This window comes from Zingiber officinale, chromosome 5A, assembly GCF_018446385.1.
Source record: "Zingiber officinale cultivar Zhangliang chromosome 5A, Zo_v1.1, whole genome shotgun sequence".
Taxonomy (NCBI): Eukaryota; Viridiplantae; Streptophyta; class Magnoliopsida; order Zingiberales; family Zingiberaceae; genus Zingiber; species Zingiber officinale.
Window position 1 is genome coordinate 78,800,383 of NC_055994.1, and position 19,205 is coordinate 78,819,587.

Here is a 19,205-nt window from a genome sequence, read left to right on the forward strand (position 1 = left end):
CGGTGATTTACCCGTGATAGCAATCCGATACTTTCTCAGTTGGCCACGAACAACCGGTGCTTGGTGAACCTCAAAGCACAGTTGAAGGAGGACAAATCTATTTTAAGGAAATTGCTTGAAAGCAGACCTTGACGTCTTCTTTTCAGCATGCGGGAGTCTGCAGTCGGGATTCTGCCTCAACATCTTATTTTCAGCACTCGAGAGTCTGCAGTCTTCTACAACTCGGACTCTCAAGTCGTGAGCTTCCAGTGGGGACTCTTTAGTCGGGAACCTCTAGTCCGGACTCCGTACTTAGTAGTCTTAAGTCGGAAGTTTGTACTCTAGAGTCTGCACTTGGATTCTGCACTCTAGTTCCAGCTAACTTAGTCATTTCAAATAACTCTTCCTTCCCTATTTGATAGTCTGAGATTATTAGCTCATGTCAATTCAACAAATAAGTCTAATTTAATTTTGTAATTTCAATTCGGACTATTCTATTTTCAACACGATTGTCCAACGGATCTTTCCTTAATTTGTTTATCAGATAAATACATAGCATAACTTAGGCACATTCAAATCTTAACTTTTAAGTATTCATCGCATTTGATATTCGAAATCTATTCCTTTTATTATCCCTCTGAGTGTTGTAGCACTGTCTTCGTAGGGTTCTCTCATGGCTTCTTTAGTTAGTGCCGCATTTGTTACCTTTCAATAAAAGTGCATTGCACTATAAGAAGAAAGGGAGAAAAAAAAACAAAAAGAAAAAAGAAAATAAGGGAAGTGATCATATTTCTCTTACGGAAGATATTTTTATTTCAACGTTGTCAGAGAAATTACTCCGAAACGGTTAATTCAACTTAGTAAAAGAATTTATCAAGTAGTTAAGATTATTTAAACTTTATCAAAATCTCTCCGGTGAATTCACTGTAAATTTTTTTTTTAGCAATCGATTAATCATTGTTATAAGAGTTTTATAGTGAATTTGATAATGTTAAAGCGATTTTAATAAATTGATTAAAAAAACAATATAAAAATACTCAATATATAGGTTTTTTAAACTAAGTTGAATTTATTATTATTTTTTTAAAAAGGATGCCCTCTTGGCGATTAGGGCTTTACAAATCAATTACTAGGAACACAAGTGCAACTATAAAGATAAAAGAATTCTTGAAATAATAATATGTGTAAAAATCATTTCTGCGAATGGAAATGTATTGACAAACAAAAGATGTCAACATGGTCAGATTTGATTCCCGATTCAGAAAAAAAAGCCAATATAAACCTCACAGTCATAGAGAAGGTGTCAGAGCTCAACAGCATGTCTTTGTAATTCACTGGGGGACAGATTGTTGCAAACACCCAAATGAGAACAGATTATTCCAGGGCATGTCCCTACTTGCAAGCTTTTCGAGCATGTTCGAACTCCCAAGTCATTTTGAATTATAATTCAATTATGTTTGAATTATAGTTCGAACAATTCGAAGCGAGTTTGAGTTAAATTTTATTTTAAGTCAAAATTGAACTAAATTTTTTTATATTTTTATATTATTCGATTCGATTGGGTTTATTTATATCTCTAGTGGTGACAATGGAGGGATGGATATTAAAATAGAAAAAAAAAATAGTGGAGAGAGAAATGAACAAATGATGAAATTGACTTGTGCTCCGGGAGCTCAGTTAGACAGGGAAGAAGGATTAACAAGCTAATCTAGGATTAGATTGAAGTTTAGGGTTAAGAATGCAATTAATCCATGTAATTGTTGTTTAAAGGGGTTCGATCGGAGTCCACTAGGACTTGACTATATCTGTTTCGCTATGCAGTTTGGAGCCACACCTGACTTAAATGTCCTAAACCAATCACATCCTCTCGATAAGTTAATTTCAAATTCAGTAGGTTTATTTTGGGGCCACTCCGAACCCTAAATGTCCTGATCTTATATCCATCGATAGAATCTACTATTCATCATATAAATTGGTAGAGATGATTTCTACACCTAACTAAAACTAAAATCAACTTCAAATATCCCTCGGGCATGGTGCAACGGTAAGACATTTGGTGGATTATAGAATAACATGGTTTGAAACCCAATTGAGACAATGACGACAAACTTTATAATAGATTTTTGACCGTGGAGGTCGACTGCTAGATGAATTACCATGAGTACTTCCAAATTTATCCGATGAATGATTTAGGAGAGCATTGCTCACCTAGGTCGGTAAAGATTTGGATACCTAAATTAATAAAATAAAATAAAATCAACTTCAGACCTCTAATGAAAGGAAATGATAGTCCGTCGGAGAATTATGAAGAATCACCTTCGACACCTACATCATATTCTTGAAATTTCAAGTAGTTGGAGGTGTAAATAAGTTTTAGAAGATTTCTTATGTTGGAAATGTGAATGGAAATAAAGAGGTGAATAAAGGAGACTCCATTATGAATGAGACTTAAGTTTCACATTGAAAGTTTTAAGGCTTTATGATTCGTATATAATGTATCACAAGCATTAATGTTATGAACATATACATGGACAAAGTTTCTCTCATGCATGGGCTTGCAGAGGGTGCAAATTCAAGACCTAGATTGAACTGAACTAAGTTTATTTGTGTGCAAGCACGACCTGGACACGTCAAATGACAGATTACCCAACCTTTTGCCATGTGTTTTCTCTTTTTGCTATCGCTTAATGCAAAATCCGTAACCACCGACTAGGGGCTAACATTTCAAGGCTGGTGAGAAAAGACATTGAATGACATTTATTCAGCGATTTACTTCAGCCAAAGGTCTTCGCCCTTTATAAGGTGGAGACCCTGAGCAAAGGAAGAAGTGGAGAATAATAGAGATTCTTCCACCTTCATTCCCCAAACTTTCTCTCTGCAATACATTTCGTTCGATAGAATTTTCGTGATAGCAATCGGGTACTTACTTAGTTTGCCACGAACAACCTATGTTAGGTTGCAATCGTGGTTTCTTCATTATATCTTGGGAAACAGATGTCCATTGTAACCTTAAAGCATCGCCGGAGGGGACGAATCTATTTTAAGGAAACTACATTGAACGCATGCCTTGACATCTCTATTTTCGAGTATTCAGAAACTCATTCGGACTCGAGATTACTTCCCAAGTACTCTGCATCACTTTCCCGGCTGGGTACAATGACACATTCTCCAGGCTCTAGCAACATTCGACAGTTCAAGAGCCTCTTTTGACTCGGCACTCGGCTTGCCCTTGAAGCACTCGGCCGACTTAGCACTCGACTAACTCAGTTGACTCAGTGACTCAGCCAAGGTAGCTCATCCATATAAGGCAGCCCAATCTTCTAGGTAGCTCAGTCATCCCAAGCAACTCATTGTTTTTTGCTTGACAGCTTGAAATTATCAACTCAAGTCTTCTCAAAAGATAAGTTGAAGTTAAATTTCAATTCAGCAATTTCCCTCTATTTCTCATAAAGTTTGTCCAACAATATTAAAATAAACTCGTTTCTAATGAGATGGCCGCAGAAAGTGTAGAGGTTTAACAAACTCAACACATGATGACCCCCTTTATCCCAATTGAAAAAATATTATAATCAATCATAGGGAAAAACCAGAGAAGTTCAAGGTTGAACTTCAAAAGATGGCAGTAGAAAATACTCTTCTACTTGACCACGTTGAATCTGACTCGATTCTTGATCGAGGAACCTCCCAAGCATGCTAAGAATGTTATTGATGTCTAGACCATTAGTGCAGTGGAGGCATGCGCTCATTCTGAGTTTCTATGCTGAAACTACATCCTCAATTGCTTTGTCAACTTGCTATATGCTATGTATAACATGAAGATAATGACTACTTGTGGGAGTCCCTAAATAAGAAGTATAAAATGGAGGATGCAAGGGCCAAGAAATTCATCGCGAGTCAATTCCTAGACTACAAGATGATTGATTCCAAGACTATAATCAACCAAGTCCAAGAGCTTCAGACGATCTTACATGAGATTCACACAAAAGAAATGATGTTGAGTGAAACCTTCCATGTGGCAGCTATTATAAGAAGCTGCATCCCGGCTAGTAGGACTTCAAAAGCTATCTGAAGCACAAGTGGAAGGAGATGGATGTGGAGGAACTCATTGTTAGACTTTGCATTGAGAAAGATAATAAGATTTCAGAGAGAAAGTTGTTCTGTTAGGATAGTGTGAAAGTCAACATGGTCAAGACTCGAAATGGAAGAATCTCAAATCTCCAAGATAAGACATAAATAAGAAGAAATTCTATAAGAAGTGCTTCAACTGTGACCAAATCGGTCACAAGTCTTTAGAATACAAGAAACTAAAGAAGCACGAGGTCAACCTGAACGAGGGACTAAAAATGGACGTCCTCTGTGTCGTGGTCTCCAAACTAAACCTGGTGGGTTCAAATCCGCAACAATGATGGATTGATACCGGTACCACTAGACATATATGCTGCAACAAAGAACTACTTCACATCTTTAAAGAAATCAAAGTGAGGACAAGTTGTTCATGGGGAACTCAACAACCTTGGATATCATTGGCCAAGGAAAAATAGTGTTGAAGATGATCTTGGACAAGGAGTTCACTTTGAACAATGTATTGTATGTTTTAGAGATTCGAAAGATTCTAGTTTCCAGACAACATGACTTCCTTATTATTTTTGAGTTGGACAAAGTTGTTCTGTCTAAAATGAAATGCTTGTAGGAAAGGGTTATATAATCAGTGGGTTATTCAAGCTCAGTGTAATGACTATTAGGCCTAAGGATAATAAAATTGAAAAATCTTCTATTTATATGCTTGAGTCTTCGTGTTTGTGACGTGATAGGCTATAACATGTTAACTAAGATGTGCTACGTAGACTAATTAACATGCAAAGCATATCTCTATTCTACCTTGACCTAAAACATAAGTGTGAAACTTATGTTGAAGGAAAAATGACTGGGTTATCCTTTTAACATGCTAAAAGAAACAACGAACCACTCGATATAATTCACACCAACATGTACAATCTAAAAGTTACACTGACACATGGTGGGAATAAATACTTCATCATTTTTGTTAATATTTGTATATATTCTCAAAAATAAAGATGAAACTATAGAGAAATTCATTCTATATAAGAATGAGGTTGAAAACCAACTTAATAAAAAGATTAAGGTGGTTCTAAGTAATTGAGGTGGTGAATATATATCACCTTTTGTTGAGTTATGTGTTGAACATTAATCAATAAAATGATGTTGCTAAGTGAAAGAATTGCACTCTAAAGAAAATAATGAATGCTCTACTATTAAGCTCCGGACTACAGAGTACATGTAGGGGAAAGTTGTTAATAGTTAATTACCTTTTAAATAAGGTGTTCCAAAAGAAAATAGATAAGAAAAAATAATAAAATAGGTAACATTGAACCTTGGGTGACTAACCCGACCCCATGGAAGTTTCCCACCAGCTGCTAGGGTAAATCGAGAAGCGCTCATGGCGAGCGACCCAGAAGACCAACATCTTGTGGCTACGCACACCATTTAGAGGAAAAATTTCTATAAATGCACCGTACTTGAGGATTGAAAAATTACCAAGATGAGATGGTTGATGGACCTATAACATAACAGTAAAGTATTATCAAATATATACTCAATTATAAACTATTAAAAAAATAAGCTAAATGACTAAATGGGAATTACACAATGTTTTAATCAGAAAACTTTATAGGTACTGTTTATATTGTTTTCTTTTAATCAGTCATCTTTTTAACTAATTCTAACTAAGTTTAATCAGGTACTGTCTGACAGGTACTTCCATATTGTTGTTAGATTCCCACCTAATTCTGACCAAGTGCTAATGAGATTGATTTGCATATGTTTGAATGATTAGGTTTTAGAAGAGCTCCCACTTGAAGCTGAAATTGCCAAGGGCTATACTGTAAATGGTAATCCAACTAACCTTCCAAGGGCACATGGAATTCCATCACCTTTTTATGCAACTAATATGCCAATTCAATTTTTAGTGGGTAGATTAAAGTATTTCTACGGTTGTTTCTTCTACCAAATAATTCAATTCTTCAGTGAGCTCAATATCTTTGAGTTGGCACTAGTTCTATTGTTTTGCTTCTTGTATAGTAATTCTTTTCAACAATAAAATATTGCAAAAAAATTCTCAGTAATGCATGTTAGGATCGGTGTGGTTGGCAAGAGGGGGTGAATTTCCTGCATAATAATAATGATTTTTTGAAATAGTAAGATACATGTATAAAAAAAATTGATAAACTAAAAAGAAAGAGGGTATCGATTTTTTACTTGGTTACAACCGAGAAGGTTGTTAATCCAAGACTCTGAAGCACTACTCAAAATTCTCCTTTCGTCGTAGGCGGAGAAGCCTCTTACAAGAGTTAAAAGCACACAAAGTAGTAGAACACTTAAAAAAAACTTGTATACAAGTGATTCTAGACTATTGGGATCACAACTATATTTATAGCCCTATTTAGGGTGCCTGGAAGGGTTCCAAGCGCCTGGAGGGGGATAAAATTTTATCCCCATCACAACGGCTCGTGCCACGTTGAGTTTGGATAAAAGTCCTGGTCTGAGCGTCCGGAAGGGTTCCGAGCGCCCAGACCAAGAAAGTCAACATCTTATTGACTTTCGGTCCTAGTGTTCCATTCCGGTTCAGCTCACCTTGGTCTGGGTCTGCCGCTCTGGTTCCGCTCACTTGGGTGATTTCGCCCATTCAGAATAAGGCTCACCCGAACCCAACTTCCGGTCTTCGAGTAATCTTTCGCTCTGGCTTCTTGTCCCTCGGAAACACCGCGCGCCTCCTTCTTGTTCGCCTGCGTACTCTTCCGCAACACCTCGTCCCTCAGACGCACCGAGCCTGTCAGCTCTCTTTCGTGTCGTCATTCTTGCTAGCTGCATCTTTCGCTCAACTTCCTATACTTTTAAGTTCCTACACACTTAGACACAGGGGTTAAATACCAACAGAATATAACCTAACTTGGTTGATCACATCAAATCTACATTGGGGTACTAACAATCTCTCCCTTTTTGATGTAAACAGATCCAAATTAAGTTAGGGTAAACCTCAAAAATAACAGTTATAATTTTTTTTAAAAAAATTACAAGTAAAAAAAATTTAAAAATATGTACTGACTATCCTCCCCCTAGACTTAATCTTCACTACTCCCCCTTTTGATCACATTAAAAATAGGGTACTCTTAAAATGACTTTGGAAAAAGTAAATATAGAGTCTAAGGAGAAAAAAAAATGAAAGGTTAAGCTTCAAAAACTCTGGTTTTATTAACAAGTTTTTTAAAAAAACTTTAAATGTTAAAAGGATTTAACAAGGGTAAAAATTTGAATTTTAGGAAAAAAAAATTCACACACAAAAAACTTACATTTTGATAACTAATTCATAGCAAATTTTCTAACAAAAATTTTGATAAGCAATTTAAACTATTAGTTAAATGTTTCACAGTAAGTCAATTAAACATTCAATTTAATAATTGACTTCTAAACTGTGGTGAAGCACTAGACCTTCTTGGTTATTGGAGCATCTACCACTTCTAGATAAAACCTTTTAAAGAATTTAAATATTTAATTTTCTTTATAAAAGCCCTAGGTCTAACTTAAAACAGGTCATGCATCAAAAAATAATTTTAATTTAAGTATGATTTTGAAACCCAAAATAGATTCCTTCTTACCGGATTTATCAAAAACTTTCTAGAAACATACTTCTATGATATTATTCTAATTTGTCCCTTGTGATATTTAAAATACTAATTTAAGATTTTATAATTTTTCCAGATATTTTGATTATCATATGCAAAGTTTCTTGATTTTTTAATTTGGCCCTTCAACTTTTCATTTTCATCTTTTAATTTATCATATATTTCTAGGGGGCATGTTTTTGCTAGGATTGTTTTTAATTCCAAAACTTCCTTTTTCAAATTAATATTTTTCATTTTTAGTTTACATAGGGATCTGGCCATGGATTTAATACCTGAATATAACTGGTTAAGGGATAGTAAACATACCTCACTTACCAGATCTGTTCTGAAGTTTGTTTCTTTCTCCTTGCTGTTATTTCCCTTTGAGGAGTCTCCCCCCTCATCTATGCTTTCCTCTTGGTGGCTTGCCATCAGTACAAGTCTAGCATACTACTCCAGATATAATTCTGATGATGACTCATCCCACATTGCTTTCAAAGTTTTTGTTTTGTTGTGGTTGGTCCCTTCTTGTTTTCCTTCTTCAGCTTTGGGCAGTTATCCTTAATGTGCCCCTCTTCATTGCAGTTATAGTATTTTTCCTTCCTTGCTCTTCTTTTCTTTGCATGCACTTGATTAAACTTTTTAGTTTTAAAAAATTTCTTGAATTTCCTTACCATATATGTTGTTTCATCATCATTGAAGGAGTTGTCGGCGTATGATTCATCCTTCTTGGCTTTTAGAACAATGTTATTTGATTTCTCTATTTCCTAAGAATCTATACAACGAGACTCGTGAAGTTTAAAAGTTGAAAATAAGCTTTCAAGAGTACATACCTCAAGGTCCTTAGAAATGTAGTAAGTATCTGCTAAGGTTGACCATTCTTGAGTTCTCGAAAAGGAGTTAAGTGTATACCTTAAGGAGTCAAGATTTGTTACCTTTTCTCCGAGGTTATTGAGCTGGGTGATCAGGTCTTTGATTCTTACATGGAGTTAGGCTACCTTCTCTCCCTTGTTCATCCGGAGGTTCGTCAGTTGGCTTCGGAGGATATCTCACTTAGCCAATTTGGATTCCGAGGTACCTTCGTGAAGCTCCAGGAATTTCTTCAAGAGATCTTTGGCGGAGTCGTAGCTTCTGATCCGGCTGACCTCCTGGAGCGGAAGAACGCTGAGTAGATGGAACTCTATTTTTCCATCAGCCACAAAGTCGGCTTGCTCCTTCTTCGTCCATGTGTATTCTTCTTTCTCAGCTCTGTGTTGATCTGTAGGTGCTACAAAATCATATTTTATACTTAAGAGAATTTCAAAGTTGGTTTTGAAGAATACCTCCATGCGCTTCTTCCAAGTTGCGAAGTCTCTCTTAAATTTCAACGGGTAGATGCTGGATCCAACCAGTTCTTTTACTTCGAATGGCGGTTAGTCCTTTTGAAGCGGATCTGACTCTGATACCAATTGTTAGGATTGGTGTGACCGGCAAGAGAGGATGAATTGCCTGCATAATAATAACAAACACAAACCTTTCTCGATCTTTTGAAATAGTAAGATATTTGTATAAAAAGAATTGATAAACTAAAAAGAAAGAGGTTACCGATTTTTTACTTGGTTACCACCGGGAAGGTTGTTAATTCAAGACTCTAAAGCACTACTCAAATTCTCCTTGTCATAGGTAGAGAAGCCTCTTACAAGCGTTGGAAGCACACAAAGTAATAGAACACTTAAAGAAACTTGTATACAAGTGATTCTAGAGTACTAGGATCAGGGCTATATTTATAGCCCTGTTCGGGGCACCTGGAATGATTCCATGCGCTTGGAGGGGGATAAAATTTTATCTCCATTGCAACAGCTCGCGCCACATCGATTTTGGATAAAAGTCCTGATCTAGGCGCCCGGACTAAGAAAGTCAACATCCTGTTGACTTTTGATCTCGGTGTTCCGCTCCGATTCCTCTCACCTTGGTCCGAGTTTTTCGCTTTGGTTCTGCTCGCTTAGGTAATTTCGACCATCCAGAATAGGGCTCACCCGAACCCAACTTTTGGCCTTTGAGCAATCTTTCGCTTTGACTTCTCGTCCCTCAGAAACTCCGCACACCTCTTTCTCGTCCGCTCGCGTACTCTTCTACAGCAGCTCGTCCCTCCGACGCATCGAGCCCGTCGACTCTCTTCCATGTTGTCCTTCTTACTAGCTGCGTCTTTCGTTTGACTTCTTATACTCTTAAGTTCCTGCACACTTAGACACAGAGGTTAAATACAAACAAGACATAACCTGACTTGGTTGATCATATCAAAACCATCTTGAGGTACTAACAATGCATAATATGGCTACTAGTAAAGCATTATTAAATATATACTCAATCGTAAACTATTAAAAAATAAACTAAATGACTAAATGGTGTAATTTGTTTGAAAAATAAATACTAGTAGTAAACTAGGCCATCTAATCAAAGATTGTGAACTTGTATGAAAAATAAATACGTGAGAAAGTTATGATGCTAATAATGGTGGAAATTGAGTCTCAGTCATACTGAAACTACCAACAGAGCTGCCAATTGCTGACATGGAATTTATAGGCTAAAACAAGAAAATAAAATATAGTCTTAGATAGTTATAACATAAATTATTTTAGATTAACATAAGTAAAATAAATATCAACTTGATGATTGATTCAGTCACATTATATGCTAGCCACATTGGAAATAGTTTGATCTACATCCCGTGTTATAAAAAAATGGAATGCTTTAAGTTGTTCAAATTTAATAACAAATAATACCAAATAAACAAAAATTTGGAAGATATGGAGTAGAAACCATTACAATCGTTGAAGCTTGGTTTGTTTTTCTCGTTGCTTTTTTTTTCCTTGAAATCTTCTTTAACCCACCTTTCAACCTCTTACCTGACACCGTTTTCTTCTTCATTTTAATCCCTTTCACTCCAGTAGGGTTTCCTTCACCATAATCAAATTCCTAGAATTCTTGGCTCACTTTTGATTGTTAGACATTTAATTCATTAACTTGTAACTTATCATCCACTATCTTACACAAGCTCAACATTGACAACATTTTGATAAATGTGCCAAATGCACAAAAGATGATGTGTTTCAGGCCATCTAAAAGCTAACACCTTTGCCATTGCTGCATTTTGATCTATAAGAATAGTAGTTGGTTTTTTTCACCCATAGCTCTAGTTAATGTATCAAACAACCACTCAAAAGTTAAACTGGTGTCATCATATAATAAAGCTACACCAAAAAGTATGGATTGTTTATGATGATTAACACTTACAAACAACACAATTGGTTGACCTTCATTGTTCTTTTTGTAGGTTGTGTCAAAACAAACAACATCTCCAAAATTAGTATAATCAAATCTCATCTTAACATCAGACCAAAAAATATTAGTAATCAAATCATCTTCATCAACTTGAATAGCATAAAAAAATTAGGATCATCGAACTATATTTTCTGCAAATACACTATTACACCCTTGTATCCTCAACTCTCATGTTTATTATTCTTTTGGATCACAAGTAGTTTTTGCAATCCTCAAGAATAAATCCTAAATTCTCCCTCCCACCTACTTGCCTCATCATAAGATCATGAAATGCTTTTGGAGGGATTCTCACATCACTTGTCATCTCAATCTGTATCGCTGTAGAAGAAGATATATTTCTATGACTTCTATAGAGGTGCACTTTGTTTGGACTTGAGAGATAATGATTATTCTCTTTAACAAATTACACCACGGTAAACTTGCTTTTTTTTATTACTAATCTTCATTTTAGTCTCACAATCAAATCTTGTTTTATCACGACTTACTTTGGCATAAAGATCTCGTTTATCTTTTCCTCTCTTACCTTGTGTACAATAATAAAAAAACTCTATCGAGTAATTCACCCGATTTATCATTGTGGATTTTACCTCTCCTTATGCCAAATCTAACATTTTTAGTATATATCAAATAAAATTGATATGCATCTTCTTCTGTCTCAAATTCTAGCCACATTTATGGTATATTCAAATCCGTTTCAATGTTTAAGTCTATAACAGCACACAAACAAATCAAAATGTCTAAAAAGGAAAATTCAATATATTGAAGCTCAATACATTCCCAATATGAATCTTATTACCTTCATTGATACATTCCTGATTATCTTCATTTCCTTCAAAATTCAAACGACGACAACTCGTAGATTCACCCTCCATGATAATTAATTTGATTCTACAAAAAAAAAAATAATGAATTTAAGATAAAAAAACAACGAATTTAGGGCTAAAAAAATAACGACAAACGAATTTAGAGTGTTGATAATGTTCATTCTTGTTTGCTTGCATTTGGGTTCATACAAATTGATCAATCAGATTTAATGATGACAATCTAAAATTGAGCATACGTGGCTCAGACCACACACATAACCAAGTTTGAAGATCACCTGAGCGACAACATAGGGCATGTGAGAACACTTCCATACAATAAGCGTATAAGATTTTACAATCCAAGGCACACACAGTATGGGGAAAACATAGGAGATGTCTGCTATACTGGACTAGAGAACAATGCATCAATGCTCTTCCAACATCATACCAATATATGAAAGGGAAATACACCATGACTTCCTTGAGCTTGATGAAATAGTCTCTATTTATTTTCAGGTTTATAGCATAAAGATTCCAGAAAGATAAAATATAGAAATCCTCCGAGGCTAAAATTAGGGCAAAGGATGAGATTAGGATGAAATAGTACTTGAAAATTAGCCCTAACGACGACAGAGTGGTCTGATCTAATCGGGTTCATGACCCTCTTGATGCCAACAAAATAATAATCAAATATTAGCATCAAATACCATAAAAATAAACTAATTTGCAATTAAGTCCAAAATCGATACAATGCATAAAATGTGATGTAAATATGAGCTTTATCTATGAAAACTACATCAAACCATGAATGTATGAATGAAAATAATACAATAAAATCATGGTTATCATGGAGCTTAGGCCGTCGAGGGTCGAGGGTAGGGCGAGGCCTCGAAGGAGTTGGAGAACTAGGTCGTTGAGGGCAGATCGCGGTGGTTTTTGCTCAAGGAGGTCACAGGAGGAGCGCGAGAGGTTAAGGAGTCTGCAGAGAGGTGGTTTTTCGTCGCTAGTGGATTACGGTGGGTTTTGCTCAAGGAGTCCGGCGAAGGTGTCGGATCGGGAGAGGTTAGGGCTTCGCACCTTCTCTGCGCTTCTGCGTGCGTTGTGTTTCTGCGTGCACGTGTTTTGCGCGTGATCCACCTTTTATTCGGGTTTTGTGGTCTGGGGGGGACCAGGGAAGACGAGTCCATAGGATCCTCACTGATTAATTACAACGCTAGTTGAGACAACTAATGGATGAGGCTACATACTTTTGACAATTGAATTATTTTGTCCTACGAGCTATGGAAGCAAGTATAATCTTTGTATGATCCCTCACAACACTCTTCCATGTGATATCGAACTCTTGCATAAGCATATGTTAAAAGTGTACTTAACATTTGAATCTTCAGCAATTTACCAAAAGGTATATTTAAGTTTTCGAATTTACCAAAAGGCGCATGCTACTTTATTATTTACCAAGTGGCGCACTTTTTTACAATGTTTTTCTCATTCTACCCTCCTAAAAAATTTAACTATTTTTTTTTTATATTTTCTCTGCCATTTCTCTTTCTTCTCTTTTCTCCTATGCATGCAGCGCCTCTTCTCTTTCCTCTCATTTTTTTTTCTTTCCTCTCTTTACAATGCTCTTCTTACGCATGCATGCATGATAACGTAAACTTAAAAAGCCTCCTGAGAAGCTGATTTTTCTAAAGACATTTAACACCTCTGAGAAGTCAAAATAAGCAATGGATAGTACTATTTAATTTCTTACAACCCCAGAAATTCATAGGAACTGAAATGGCTGCAATCGGAGCTCTCTAGGTCCATCAGTGAGTTTCGACCTCTAGGGTTGCAAGGAGTTCAAATATGTTATCCATTATTTATTTTGGCTTTTTAGAGGTGTTAAAATATAATAAGAAAATATCGTTAAAATTCTTTAGTTGAGCCTGATATGGAATCATATCAAGCCCAATATGAGTCTAATATGGAATCATATTAAGTCCAACGTGGACAATTTTGATGATTCTTCTTTATTACATTTTAACACCTCTACAAAGCTAAAATAAACAATGGATGACATATTTAAACTTCTTGCAACCCTAAAAAATAACTGGAATTGAAATGGATGCAATCGGAGCTCTTTAGGTCCATCAGTGGGCTTCGATCAAAACTCATCGATGGACCTAGAGATCTCAGATTGCATCTATTTCAGTTCTTGTAGATTTATGTGGTTGCAAGGAATTTAAATATTCTATTCATTATTTATTTTGACTTCTCGAGGGTGTTAAAATATAATAAAGAAGAATCGTTAAAAATCTTCACGTTGGGTTTGATATGTATCATATTAGGTTCAACGTGGAGAATTTTAGCAATTATTTCTTATTACATTTTGATACCTCCGAGAAGCCGAAATAAACAGTAGATAACATATTTGAACTCCTTACAATCTCAGAAATCTATAGGAACTAAAATATATGCAATCTGAGATCTCTAGGTTCATTAATAAGTTTTGATCGAACTCCACTGATGAACCTAGGGAGTTCTGATGGTATCTATTTCAATTTTTATAAATTTTTAAATTTTTTTTAATAAATAATAAAATAATATAATTTTTTATAATAAATTTAAAAAATCTAAATGCATCTTTGATAAATTTCCAAGGGCAACACAGATTCATATCGCAACACAGATTCATATCGACGTGTCATCATCACCGCTGCAAATCATGTTTACTTATATAGTAGATGCTATATCAAAGAAAACATTGGAATTTCTTTATCACTTACTCAACTTATCAAACATTCCCTTCTTTCTCCAACCAATAGCTGTGCACAAGGTTAAGACAAAGTAGAGGAGCATCCATCAGCCATTACCATTGAGCATGGGGTGGACACCTGCATCAATTCCATTCTGACTGCTTCAATTATTGGTGGAAAAAGGAAGAGGTCCATTCAATCAGACACACCAATCAACTTAGAAAAAAGCTATTTAGCATGTCATACATGCATCATTGTGCTCTAACACTGTCATCAAACACAACAACTCTGGCTTTTGGACCATGCCTTTGAATTTGTCCACAAATGCTGTTGAAGCAGATAAGAACCAGAGTTCCAAGCTCATCACAGACTCCAAAGACTTTAGAGAACACAATTCAAGCATATATTTGTTTTTCCTCTTTATACATGGTGAATATTTACACAGTTCTGGGACAAAGCTAGGATTTTATTTTATTTTTACAAGAATCGTTCTGAAACTGAAAACAAAAGGTGGATGTTGCATCGTCTGCTTCTCTCGCTCATATTTTGTATGTACATAAGAGCTTTCCGTTACGAACGGAAAGATTGGTGCTGGAAAAATGGAGTTTTGCAGAATACCTCAGAGCTCCTATTACTGACTTCAAAAATTCTGGTGATTTTGTGTGGTTGCTATTGCTGAGAGCCTAATTTTTTGGGGTTTTGATCGGTTGGTGTGATTTGGTGGCGCAGAGCTTCAAAAAGAGATGGGGTGAGGATTTTTCTAAGCCACGGCGGTGATGCTGCTACAGCTCCGGCGGCTGCGGTTGAGGCAGTCAAAGCCCTCCACGCGAACAGCCGCCGGCACCAGGCCGAACTTGGCGAGGGCGAAGCCATGCTTGGGGGGCATCGACGGGCCGGGTTGGGTTTGAGGTGAGGAGGCGAAGGGCGCCGGCGGGCGGTCATCGCCGAAGCGGGCGTCGTGGACGACGGGGTTCGACGCGCGGATCGGAGGCGAGCCACAGAAGAAGGGCGGCGAAGAAGCTATTTGATTCTGTTCTCCACCCTGTAACCAACAATTTAAATTCGATATGCTAAAAAGGAAATTCCATTTTTTTCGATGGAAAGAAATCAAAAAGTTCGAAAACGAAGATAGAAGTTTTCCATGGGAATCAAGAGAAAATTTACCTTTGATTGAAATATCTCAAGGAGATCTGCTCCAGCCTTCGAATCGGAGAAATCCATTTGATGACTGAAGAAGAAAGAAAAGGTAGATAGGTGGAATTAGGAGATTCGCGAAGAAGAAACTAGGGTTCAGAAGAAAGTAGACAAAAGGTACCTCGAGCGCCACCGAAGAGGCCGTTCGGGATCAGCGACGGCGGCGAACGTACTGAGCCGCCGAGGCTTGGGGCAGAACACCGGGGTCCTGCGCTCGGCGACAGCGAAGGCGGCCCCGATCTCTTCGCAAGCAGCAAAGGCGTTCGCCTGTTGCATCACGCAGTGATTCATGTTTTGCTCCGATCCCTTCGAGTTGCGCGATTGCAACGCCTGTACACAAGAAATCCACAGAATAAGCAACAATCCACGCAATAAATTAAGAAAACAAGGCTTCCTCAACCCGAGAACAGGAAAAACTCTAAAAATCATCTAAATTTCACCCCAAAAACCACTCGTTTTCTCAGTAAAATAACCAAAATATCCCTTGAATGTGCGGAAAATTTCGTCCTTTCTCATGAGCAAACTCGGATTTTAGATCAAAGAAACCAGGAAATCAAGCAGGATAAAAAAAAATTCCATTACCTTTGCTGCCAGCACCCTACTCGCGACAAAAGAAGACGGTGAAAATCTCAGCAGTATAACGAGGCGAGGGAAGAAGAGGTGGGAGGCCAAGGGGGTCGATCTGGAACAGATTTATATGACGGAGACGAAGAACAGCAGGAATAAACGAATAAATAAATGAGCTGGAAAGAAAAAAAAGAAAGAACGAATAAGCGTGGGAAGCGGATGACCGGGAACCGGCAACGAGCCGTAATAAGAGCCACTGAAATTGGAAACTAAATATTTGTTTTTTTGTCTAATTGGTTCGATATTTTTATTACTAATATAAATTATTTTTATTCGCCCTTTTGGCACACTCTAAATTTAAATTTAATACTTAAATTTATGAACTTTTTATCGAACCAAATAGTAAACTTTTTAAAATACTTTCTCCTTTTAAAACTACCTATTTTATCCCTTTTTTGTTTTTTTTTTTATTTATCACAATCCCGATTGGGGTTATTTTTTTAAAAATAAGTAGAATCTTTTTAAAAGATCAATTTAATCTTTAAAAAGTTATTATTTTTAATATATTAGATAAATTATTATTTAAAAATATATTAATCATGAGACAAACTCATATTATTTAATTTTATGATATTCCGAACTCTTTAAATCCATGAATTAATTTTAATCGAAATAGATTGATAAATCTAGAGAATTTGGAATGATATAAAATTAAGTCTTATATGTTAGTATAATTATTTTAATTATATTCATAGCCTCAAATATCAATTTGAAATAATATATTAATATTAATAATTTTTTAAATATGAATTATTTTTTTAATTATTAAAACAAATTATGGATTAAAGTGGTTTCTATAATTATGAACTGTTAACACTAATGTATTAAATATTTTTTAAAAAATCATTAAAAATTTAATTTGTTTTAAAAATTATTACTATTAATATATATAGATGGTGTTAAATTAATATTTTAGAGAATATATATAATCAAGAGAACTAGAATATGAAATAAAATACTATATGTTCATTTAATTTTTTTTATTATATATATATTTTTAAATATGATATCATAAATATTGAGAACAGTAATTTTTTAAATATAAATCAGTCTTTAAAAAAAATTACATATTTAAAAAAATAATAATAGATTGGATAAATGAGAAAGAGGTAAAATAGAAATTGGGTACGTGATTGTGACTTTATAAGTAACGTGATTTAAGTATTTTTAAAAATTTATTGTGATGAAAAATTATAGAACTTTATTCATCAGCAAATAAGAGTAAATTGTAGAAAAATCTTTAAATATAACTTTAATTTTATATACAGTCTATCTTTAAAAATTTTTATTTTTACTCCTGTAAAATTTTATTTGTTTCAACTCGTTTATGCAAATATCTTTATCTAATTGTTAATTGTACTTTTTAAGTACAAAAAGTTTAAAAATAAATATAATTACTCTTAAATTCAACACTTTAATTAGAATCGAGTATATTTTCTATCAAATTGAACGTTATTTTTTTTTGCTTAATATAATTTCTCCTAAATTCAACACTATCTAAAGATAATCTAGTATATTTTCCATCCAATTGTTATTTAAAAGAATCTAATATATTTTTAATTTAATTAAGGTGTAAAAAGAATCATACTCAATTTGATAGAAGATATACTAAATTCTAGTATAATGTACTGAATTTAAGAGGAATTATATTTATTTTTTTTTTGACTTTTTATACCTAAAAAATATAAGAGTTAATTAAGTAAATTGGTATTCATTATGTTATATTTGGTTAGGGAGTAGAAATAAAATTTTTGGAGGATATTTGGAGGAGATATTTCTCCAAATATCCCCTATTATGCTTGGTGATTGTATTTTAGGTGGCATGTAAGTGGGCCCCACAAGAGACAATGATTACTTTATTTTTATTTTTTTTAGCTTTTAGTTTAGGTGGCATGTAAATGATTTATTTTTATTTTAGTTGGTGAGATATTTTATTATATAATTTGAGATATTTAAGATTAAGATATTTGGTAATTGAAAACAATAAATATTTGGTTGAAGGAATATTTGATTATGAGATTTGGGATAATTAAGTAGTGGGAATCACAAATATTTTTTTTTAAAAAAAAATATTTAGTATTATTATGGATACTCTATCAAAAATGGACATTCATTAATCCTCACTTGAAAGAAAAAATAATTAATTAATTAATTAAAAATAAAAGAATGAGAATACCAAATTCAAATCTCAAATATTTATTGGTAAATTTTAAAATTATTAAATTAGGTATTCAATTTTATTTTTCCCCGGATCGCTCGCTATAACTAAAGTGTCACAATTCATTTGGAAACAATTTATCATTAATATTCTAAATCGATTACTGTATTGCTCTCACATTACTTATTGAGAGCACGCAAATAATATATATCCTTTTTTTAATTAAAACATAATTGTTTTTCAAGTTAAGAAAAACTGATATTCATTAGTCCTCTCTTAAAAAATTAATTAATTAATTAAAAGTAAAAGAATGACAATACCAAATTCAAACGACAGATAAACGATAATTTTAAAATTATCAAATCACGAATTCAATTTTATTTGTCCCCTTCGAATGGATGGCTACGAACTTAGCGTGATAATCCATTTGATACAGTTTATCAGTATAATAATGGTTCGGTGGTAAGATTGGGCCCGCCCGGTAGGAGATTAAAGTGGTCAACATCTTAGGTAAGCATTCGATCGGACGAACTACCTTTCCGATCAACAGGAAGAGTAGTCGGTCCGACACTTCGACAGCTCGATCAGACACCGAGCTTCCGACGCTCATAAAGCTCGAAGCAGGAAGGGACGAAGGCCGAGCGGCCACCCCGCTCGGCTAAGCAATGGACGCAGTCTCGACCCGGCAGACAGGGTTCTCTCGCTTGGC

General features: G+C 34.9%; 1 protein-coding gene across 1 annotated transcript; it reads right to left on the reverse strand.

Moving 5' to 3' along the window:
• Positions 1-14,897: 14,897 nt before the first annotated feature.
• Positions 14,898-16,450, reverse strand: LOC121980685. Its single transcript, XM_042532837.1, has 4 exons — positions 16,294-16,450; positions 15,833-16,041; positions 15,682-15,745; positions 14,898-15,559 (listed from the first exon to the last, which is right to left on the reverse strand). Exons 2-4 carry the CDS (start codon positions 16,000-16,002, stop codon positions 15,278-15,280), a joined length of 516 nt encoding a protein of 171 aa, XP_042388771.1. The 5' UTR covers positions 16,003-16,041; positions 16,294-16,450; the 3' UTR covers positions 14,898-15,277.
• Positions 16,451-19,205: the final 2,755 nt, after the last annotated feature.

Coding starts and splice junctions, on each gene's coding strand:
- LOC121980685 (XM_042532837.1), bottom strand. CDS start 16,002: ATGAATCACTGCGTGATGCAACAGGCGAACGCCTTTGCTGCTTGCGAA. Junction 15,746..15,832: donor CCTCTTCGGTGGCGCTCGAG/GTACCTTTTGTC, acceptor TTTCTTCTTCAG/TCATCAAATGGATTTCTCCG. Junction 15,560..15,681: donor TTGAGATATTTCAATCAAAG/GTAAATTTTCTC, acceptor TGTTGGTTACAG/GGTGGAGAACAGAATCAAAT.